Source organism: Biomphalaria glabrata, chromosome 6 (assembly GCF_947242115.1).
Source record: "Biomphalaria glabrata chromosome 6, xgBioGlab47.1, whole genome shotgun sequence".
Lineage (NCBI taxonomy): Eukaryota > Metazoa > Mollusca > Gastropoda > Planorbidae > Biomphalaria > Biomphalaria glabrata.
The window spans coordinates 9,818,381-9,828,169 of record NC_074716.1 but is presented as its reverse complement, the minus strand read 5'-3'; the positions used below and the strand labels follow the sequence as shown (position 1 = coordinate 9,828,169).

General features: G+C 39.1%; 1 protein-coding gene across 1 annotated transcript; it reads right to left on the bottom strand.

Moving 5' to 3' along the window:
* LOC129926581 (ATP synthase membrane subunit K, mitochondrial-like) lies at positions 1-6,333 on the bottom strand. Its single transcript, XM_056031466.1, has 3 exons — positions 6,201-6,333; positions 2,477-2,627; positions 1-271 (listed from the first exon to the last, which is right to left on the bottom strand). The coding sequence occupies exons 2-3, from the start codon at positions 2,564-2,566 to the stop codon at positions 86-88; spliced, it is 276 nt and encodes a 91-aa protein (XP_055887441.1). The 5' UTR covers positions 2,567-2,627; positions 6,201-6,333; the 3' UTR covers positions 1-85.
* Between the last annotated feature and the right edge of the window lie 3,456 nt (positions 6,334-9,789).

Below are 9,789 nucleotides of genomic sequence, written 5' to 3'. Positions count from 1 at the left end.
TTGAATTAATAAAATAATTTAATTAAAGTCGATAACAGAATTTAATAACTTGAAGATCATATTGTAAGAGAAAGCTAGCAAGTGTCTAGTAATATTCAGATCTTTGGCAACCAGATTTAGATTTAGGCTTAGGCTTAGGCTCCTGCGCCTTGGTCATCTCGACTTCAGAGTCCAGCAATGGCTCAGTCTCCTCCTGTGTGGATCGTCTGGACTTTCGGTACTTGTACCAAGCAATCATGGCAAAGATGCTGCTGTATGTAGCGACAACAAACTGAAAAAGGAAAGCATGGAAGTTAGCTTATCATTTAGCATAACTTTGCATTCACCAAGATTGTAGTTTAAAGTTTGAAAGAATAGTTTAGATCAGTGTCACCCATGGTAATAAACTTTTATATACATATATAAATATATATTGTAAGAGCAAGTTTAAGTGGAAATAGGTGTACAATTAGACGTGAAAGTAGAAATAGCACAACAAGAATTGTTACGAATCTCACTATCCAGGCTCTCTGCAAACTGCACCATACACCACCAACTTAAAGAACTTGACAACTCAGGGCTCCAAAGTAACGTAACACTTTAATAGATGAATAAATAACAGCCAATACTGTACAATTGGCAACACGTACACTGTACAATTGGCAACACGTACACTGTACAAATATCTCTCCGATAACACCGTTCCGCCGTATCAGCTCTTGCACTGGCCTCTCCGTCTCGTTCCGGGCTTGCTCTGGGTTCAACAGTTCAGGACTGACTTCACACACTAGGCTCGTTGTGTCGGACTCGATCGCAGACCAAGATCAAGACGCCAGTCGTCTCAACTGTACTTGACAGTACTCCGCACTGAACCGTCGTAATGCTCCGTACAGAACCACACCGTTGAACTGTGCTGTAGTCGACCGTGTTCTGAACCCCTGTCGTGAACCTTCTGTCGTAAACCGTGCTGTATTGAGCCACTTTTCTCAACCGTCTTGACTGCGACACCTCTGCTCTTATATAGGGTCCCTACTGGCCTTCTCGAACCGGACAGAACGCCGCTCGACGTTTCTAGGTGGTCAGATGACTACAACTCTCGTGACGCTCCTGAGCTCTGTTCACGACGTCGATCTTTCCCGAACCGTTGTGTTGACACTCGTCTCGGCTGACCGTCGTAACTCGTCACGGTTGACCGCTCGTCTAGCGCTGGCTTGGGGCGATTTGCTTGGGCTGACTACACTCACACCACTACCCCCATCTGTGCCACCACCAGGTTTATAACAATATATAGATATATATATATTGTAAGAGCAAGTTTAAGTAGAAATAGGTATACAATTAGACGTGAAAGTAGAAATAGCACAACCAGATGTGAAAGCGGAAGTAGGAGTACAACCAGATGTGAAAGCGGAAGTAGGAGTACAACCAGATGTGAAAGCGAATGTAGGAGTACAACCAGATGTGAAAGCGAATGTAGGAGTACAACCAGATGTGAAAGCGGAAGTAGGAGTACAACCAGATGTGAAAGCGGAAGTAGGAGTACAACCAGATGTGAAAGCGGAAGTAGACGTACAACCAGAAGTGAAATTGAAAAGCTCGTTGCTACCTCACAGGTCTATACGACGTGGCAATTAGCTTTATCTTTTTATGCGGGCAAAGGCGAGACCAATCGTCATAGAAGGCATCAACACTGACCTGCAACGTCACAACCTATGTCAGTGAAGACCAATAGCTCGTTGCCACCTCACAAGTCTACACGACTTGGCAATTAGCTATTGGTCTCCACTGCCCAAGGGTTTCGACGTAGCAGGTCAGTGTTGAGGCTTTCTATGACGATTGGTCTAAGCCAAAGCCTGGGATAACTAGAATTGCAGTAGTCTGCTGGCAACACTACTGGCTGGGTTAAATGTGTGCACCTTTGTATGCGACTTAGGGACTGGAGTCGCCTAAGCAACCAGAATACACGATAAACGGACTACTATTTTAAACTAATAAATACACACAAAAAAATGTATTAGGCCTCCTAGAACAAACAAAAATATTTTACTAAATTAAACTTAAACAAAAAAAATAGAAACTAATAACAATGTATTCATCACTTCCCTTCCAACCTAAATGAAAATTAAATATGACACAAGTAAAGCAGCAGTAACACAACAGCTGTTAAAAGTAGTCCCAGCAGAGAATAGCAGACAGCAAAATAAAAAAAAAGCTTTTTTTTTTTCAGATCACACAGGTCGCATAAATAAAACTGACCGCTGGTCATCAACAAGAAAAGGTAGCACAGCAACGACAGAACAGGTCGTGTCAAACTTAGCCCTAAGCCATATAAACCAACAAAAAAAAATAGATCTATATTTTGTATCGCAAGTTCACATCTTGTTTCACTTGTGCTCCTACATTTAAGGTGTCTTGTAACTGGTAACCCTACTCGGACTCCCATTCCTATGTATTCTACACATCTCAGCCATTTTATTGTCTTATAGGTTATACTTACATTAAATCTACCTCTCAGGGTGTAGCTGTTGAAATATTTCTTGATGCCCGTCAGATTTAACTCCTCTTCTGGTACAAAATCTCCTGCCATGTTATTTTTGATATTTTGACCTTCTTAATTTAAGCGAAACGAAATTTCTTTTTAGCAGCACCTGTCAGAGTAAAACAACGGAACATACACAAAGTAGATCTAGGGCACCAGCAATTTAAACAATGGAACACCCACAAAGTAGATCTAGGGCGCCAGCAATTTAAACAAGGGAAAACCCACAAAGTAGATCTAGGGCACCAGCAATTTAAACAAAGGGAACACCTAGAAAGTAGATCTAAAGCACCAGCAATTCAAACAAGCGAACACCCACAAAGTAGATCTAGGGCACCAGCAATTTAAACAAGGGAACACCCAGAAAGTAGATCTAGGGCACCAGCAATTTAAACAAGGGAACACCCAGAAAGTATATCTAGGGCACCAGCAATTTAAACAAGGGAACACCCAGAAAGTATATCTAGGGCACCAGCAATTTAAACAAAAGAACACCCACAAAGTAGATCTAGGGCACCAGCAATTTAGACAAGGGAACACCCACAAAGTAGATCTAGGACACCAGCAATTTAAACAAGGGAACACACACAAAGAAGATCTAGGGCACCAGCAATTTAAACAAGGGAACACCCATAAAGTAGATCTAAAAGGGCACCAGCAATTTAAACAAGGGAACACCCAGAAAGTAGATCTAGGGCACCTGCAATTTAATCAAAATAAATTATTAGGCCTACATGAAGGTATATGCGCTTACAATAATATGTATATATTTTATTAAAAATGCATTAAAAAGTAAAGTATCCATTTCAGACCTTGCGATCAATAGGACAGATGATGTTAAAGTCATCTGTTTCTATGGGAAACGGTTAACGAGCAGGGTGTTATGTGGCCAGCACAATGACCAACGGCCTTTAATTTTACCCGACTAAAGTCAGGTACCCATTAAGGTTGGGTGGGCTCAGGGGCGCCCTAAAAATCCCGAAATTAATAATCTTCAACGAGATTGCATTCATATTGACATAAATAACGAAGCAAGGGTGTAGTTGACTAGTGTCTACATCGGCGCTAGTCACTAGCGCAGCAGTTCTCAACCTTTTATGCTCGGCGACCCCTTTTCACAATCCCCCACTCTTCCGCGACCCCCGCACACACACACACACAGCAATAGAAGAATAGACAATAACAATCCTTATTTTCGATAGTCTTAGGCTACCCCTGGAAAATCGTCAATCGACCCCCAGGTTGAGAACCCCTGCACTAGCGTGTACTGACGTGCGATGTGGGGCTGTGGTAAAATTCCGCTGTTATTGACGGTTGTTGACTTGTAGTACCAAACCAGAGGCGTAGTGAGGGCGCAAGGAACAAAATGCCCCGGGCGCCCCCCTCAGGAGGGGGAGGGCGCCACACGCAGCCTATTTTACAATGTAATTTTGATGGAAATAAAATACCTTGCCCCGGGCGCACATTATGGTCATTACGCCTCTGTACCAAACTGCTGGTAGATAACTAAACCGATGTAGGCGCAATATATCCCTTTCTACTATATTAAAAAAAACTAATTTATTAATACTAATTGATTAACTAATTGGTTAACTTTTGGATTGATTTCGTGTATTTTCATCGACTATAAATAATTATGCACAATTTCAACTTGATCCGAGAATGGGAAGTGGGAGAATAAAAGTGTCAAAACGTAATTAGAGGATTAAATCCATAAATACATCCCTCATAAGGTAGCGTTTATTACCCTTATTTCAATATCACAAAAAAAAATATAATCACCAACAATGAATAAACTAATTGGTTAATATTTTTTTTATTGATTCATGTCTTGTCATCTACAATGAATAATTGTGCAAGTTTTTACTTGCTCTGAGAATGAGAAATGGGAGAAAAACCTGGTCAAACTTTGTACCCAACAGAAGGAAAGAGTGAGTGGATATAAGCTTTGTAAAAATAAAATTAAAAGAAATGAATTTGATACAAAATACTAAAGTAGGCGCTTGACCTTCGATCAAAGATTTGAATGTCGCCAATGCAGGATTGATTAACTTCGGGATTTTTAGAACACCCCTGAGTCCAGTCAACTATGAGTGTCGTCGGTCGTTGACTTGTAGCACCATATTGCTAGTACTACTAATCCAATGTAAGCGTATTCGGCACGGTATTGTATTTTTGATAATAGAACTTGAAATAACTCGAACAAACTTATTTGTCAAACAAAGCTAAGTATAACGTTTTTTACAATGTAGACAAATTTAATTTGAGATCAAAAGAAACAAATCTTGTGGTAATAATACAAAATGGTATTTTAAACAAAACCTAACTCACTACAAAAGAACGTCCTTACTCTTTCAAAGCTCTAGTTTCGTCTGTCTCTCTCTCTCTCTCTATCTCTCTCTCTCACACACACACACACATCATCTGCATCACGACACATCAGCTCATATTGCATCATTCACACAACGTAACCACCAGCCGATCGCTAACTTCTTCTCGCCGTCGCTTTAGATGCACACACCCGTACACACTCAATAACAATGGGTACCTGACATTAGTTGGGTAAATTAAAGGGAATTGGTCGTTGTGATAGCCACAAAACACCCTCGTTAGCTATCTGCCATAGAAACAGATGTCCTTTACTTCAATCTGCCCTCTTCACGTCCCCTATGTCATAGTATGTTGAACCTTTGGGGCACCACACACGATCTGTTGACCGTCTTTCTCCATTCCTCTCTGTCTTTTTGGATAGAGTTTCATACAGTGACAGACCGGTCCATTCTATTATGTTGTCTTCCCATCGCTTTCTCTGTCTGCCTCTACTTTTTGCTGATACTGTGCCCTGAATGAAGGTCTATGCGAACCCTGAGATCCTTGTGATGTGGCGATAGAGTATAAGTTTGCGTTTTTTGACAGTGGTTAGCATGTCATCGTGGGGTTCAATTGCTGTATTAATCCTGCCTTTAATTTCTTCATTGTGATGTGATCTTTGTAAGTGATCTTTAGGATCTTTCTGTAGCATCTTAGTTCCATTGCTAGGATCCTCTTCTCGAGATCTGTGGTCAGCGTCCAAGATTCGCAAGCGTATAAGAATTTGGCCGTGACCATACAGCGCATCAGTCTGATTTTAGTGTCGAGGGCTAAGCCCTGAAGGTCGCAAGTCTGAAAAGGAAACTTTATTAGGCCTATAATTAATTAGTGGCAATATAATGAAAGCAACAGAAAAAGATGAAATTAAAAAGAGGACGATTGGGTCATTTCACGTATTGAAAGGTCACTGGTGCCAACTAATTAATTACAAATTACCTTGTGCTAAATGCGAAAGAATCTCGAAGCTCGGTTCCATTAAAATATTTTTCTTATCAATAGTTTCTAATTTTGTACACAGGAGTGACTGGATACACACACATCAATCATTTCTTTTATTTTTAAACTCGTATAATGACCTATTAATGTTTGTTAATTTTTGTAAAATGTTTTACGTTTCAGATGATCTTTCAGAGCTGAAAATAATCTACTTCCTAGTCCAAACCTCCCGCAAGGCAACATGGGATGGAAATGGGCAGGGTATGAGCCCAGGACCATCGCGAGACGATCGAACGACAGTCAAGCTCGCTTACCGCACGGCCAGGCAACCATCTAGATCTAGATCGTATATATATATATATATAAACATATCTACCTGTAAAAAAAAGTACCCCTTAACAGAGTTAGGCTGTAGGCTAATAAGTGTTATGAATCTAGACTCCAGATCAAAATTGGAAGGTTTACATTTCGATGAGATAGTCATTGAAACAAATCCGATTTCCTTTCAAAAGTTTTTTTAAGACCGATATTAAACACTTTTCAAAAAAAAAAAGTTTGCAGAAATTTCCCATTAGTTATTGAGGCTAAATGTGCAAATGTGTTGAAAAAAATTGTATCTTGAAAGATTCCTAGCATAATAACTATTATAAAGAGAGAGAGAGTTTAAATCTAGGATTTAAGCTACGTTAAGTAGGTGGACAAATACTTAACCGGTCTGTTATCCCTACAGATATTAGTCTATATTAGAGGTCGTCAGAGAGAGTCTCGCGGGTCACGTACAAGTTTCCATGTGGCTTGCCGAAAAAAAAAAGTTACAAAGACAGTTTGTGTGGAAACACAAACTCAAAATTCCCCGAAGTGGTCCACCCAGACAGGTAAAAAGGTAGGTTTCAATATTTTCAGAAAAAATATCAGAATGAAATTCTATCAAAGGAAAATGACAGTGAAGAATGGAGAAATAAGGTTTAAAGATCCTATGTGGTGCTCCAACGGTCCAGCAGACCAAGGGATAGGTGAAAGTGAATGTGAAGTTAGATGTGAACCTGTACTGACCTAACTGATGTGTTATACTCAAAAAAAAAATACTCAGACAGAAAGATAAAGGCACATTCCTCGTCCCATATGCTAGGACAAATTTGTACAAATGCTCTTTCTTCCCTAGTGGTATTAGAGCATGGAATGGGTTGCCTGAACTAGCCAGGAAAACCAGTGACTTGGCAGAATTTAGGTCATTGGTTAATATACATGACTGAATGCTTGAAGTGTAGGACGTAATCATCTTCTTATTTTAAAGTAACGTCTGTATTATATAAGATAACATAAGATCTGATTGATCTAATTGTTTTGTAAAGGGTCAATATCTTATTCAAAGCCTCAAGAAAACAATATTTCCGTAAAAAAAAATATCCTTTAGTTTAGTGTTCCATGTCAATTTGGCGGCTCTGCAGTTCACGCGATAATATGAAAAACTACTTATTAATTATTGTTTTAAATTATGTTCCAATTATATGCATTGTAAATAGATTTTTTTTTCTTTAAAAAAATGTAAACATTGTTTTTGTAAATATAGTAGTTAGTATGACAGAACTTACATAACTTAGCAATACAGTTGTACAAAAAAATTATTTTTGACCAACAATCTAAAACCATTTGAATTAATGTAAACTTAAGTTGCGGAAAGTAAAGGCGGTTGCTCATCATGCTGGCCATATGCCACCCTGTCACAGTCTTAGTTGACATTGCATGATCTAAAGTTCACGTCATGTTAATAGTTTTAAAGACACGTGGAATTCCTGATGTAGAAAACAGGAAGTAGAATGAATAAAGTTAGACTTAGAGGTCAGTCAGTCAAGTCAAGCAGACAAGTGAAGTCAAGTTAGTTAAGACAAGTGGTATTCTTTGGACCGAGTGGTCAAGTATATTTTAGTCCGGGATGGACAGTAGCGACTTAGAAAAGTCTGTAGTAATTTCAGTTAGAAAGTAACTTGTGGGCAGTTGTTGCCAGTGGTCTTTTGAGACATGTATTAGTTGATCTATATTTCTGCACAGTGTTACCCGCTGAGATGCGGACGTGATTTGTTGTTAACGTATTGGATACTTTTGATACCGCTGTTATGCGGATAGGATTATTATTTCTTGACTTGTAGCACTAACAAGGAGTGCAGTATATTATTATTTTAGTAAAATAAACTTCATGTTGTCTGCTGAACGGACTTGTGTCAGTCGTATAGTGTTTGTCTTGTCACGTGTCTAGAGTACTTCAGGAAGCAAGAACCCAGTATTACACGACATTCGCATTCTACAAAGTTACACCATTCAACGATCATTGACACACCCTCGTTAACCGTCGACATAGAAACAAATGAGCTTTGGATTATCTGCCCCATAAATTGTGTTTTCAGAGTGGGGTAATTTATTTTAGATATGTTTAAGAGTTATGAAATAGTACTTTGGAAACTTGTGAAGAACAAGCTGCGTTTTAGGTATAGAAGGCGCGAGCACGCTATTCTGCCTCAACGTGGCGCTCGTATGGAAACGACCATTAGAGGAAGTGGTTAGGCTAAATGAATAGCAAAACAAAACCCCCGTGGGGGTAACCACGGGTATGCGAGAGCGGAGTTGAAAGAGACCCCTCACGGTCCTGTCGATAATTCATGCGCCGTTCCTCAACGGAATGGGCTAGACTTGGCCAAAGGCCGAGTGCACCGGGGACCTTCGCCATTTTCCTATGTTGCACCAAGCTATGTCTAGACCATGCGCCCGGGGGGCCAGAATCATCGGAAATAGCAATGCTTTACATAGGCATTGACTTGGGTCTCTTCCAGACAGAACGGTGGTTCAGACAGGTTTTGTTTTTTTACTGTTGGACGCTGAAACAGGTTTTTTTTTTCAAACTTAGAGCTCGAAAAGCCTTCGGCTCAGCTCTTAGACGATCTAACTGTCCATGACCACTTTGGATGGTGTTGGGGACTGCAATTGTCGCAATCTGCTTCTACTCCACTTTTGGTTTTACACTGCATCATGCATGTTGTAAATGGTAAAGTTATTGGACGAAATTTGTAATTCAGGTAGTTGCAGATGCGTTGAATTTTTTGAGAACACTTTTTATCTTATCTTATATTATCTTATCTAATAAAATACTGACGTTACTTCAAAAAAAAAAAAAAAGACTTAAATTCTGACAAGTCATTGGTATTCCTGGCTGACTCAGGCAACCTATTCCATGCTCTAATAGCACTAGGGAAATAGGAGCATTTGTATTAATTTATCCTAGCAAATGGAACAAGAAATGTGCCTCTATCTTTGTGTCTCCGAGTATTTTATTAGGTTTTGTTTATGTATTTCAAGATTCGGTGTTTTATGTATAATTGCTACTTTACTTTTAAGCCTTCTCTCCTGAAGGCTTTAGTGATTTTACTAAGGGTGTAACTCTAGTCAAATGTAAATATTCGTGTTATGAATCTCACTTCTGTTCCAGTTTTTTTTAATGTTTTCTTGAGTTGAGGGGTCCAAAACAGAGGATACATATTCTTTTATTGGCCTAACCAAGATTTTAAATAACATTTTAGTTTTATGTTCTTATTTGATTTATAGAAATTTATTTTAATAAACCATAATACTTTTTTTATTGTTGGATAGTTTCATCAATATCCTATGAGGACTTCATGACAGTTTTTCATTTATTATAAAACCTAGGTATTTTGCGTTTTATTCTGTGTTGCTGGTTTACCATGATTACGATAAGTAGATTTTTTTTTTTTTGGGTGGGGGGGGGGGGGTTCCTCTTAGACTTTGCGATGTATGGGGCAGATTATTTAAAGGATAATTTAAAATTTCTGTATCATACGGTTAACCAGGGTGACATGTGCCTAGCAGAACAGGTGCCCATTAGAGTTTGGTGGACTTGGGGCGTCCTAAAAATATACACCAAAATTTAGTAGGCCTATATAGGCTTTCAATGAAAC

Coding starts and splice junctions, on each gene's coding strand:
- LOC129926581 (XM_056031466.1), bottom strand. CDS start 2,566: ATGGCAGGAGATTTTGTACCAGAAGAGGAGTTAAATCTGACGGGCATC. Junction 272..2,476: donor CCCTGAGAGGTAGATTTAAT/GTAAGTATAACC, acceptor TTCCTTTTTCAG/TTTGTTGTCGCTACATACAG.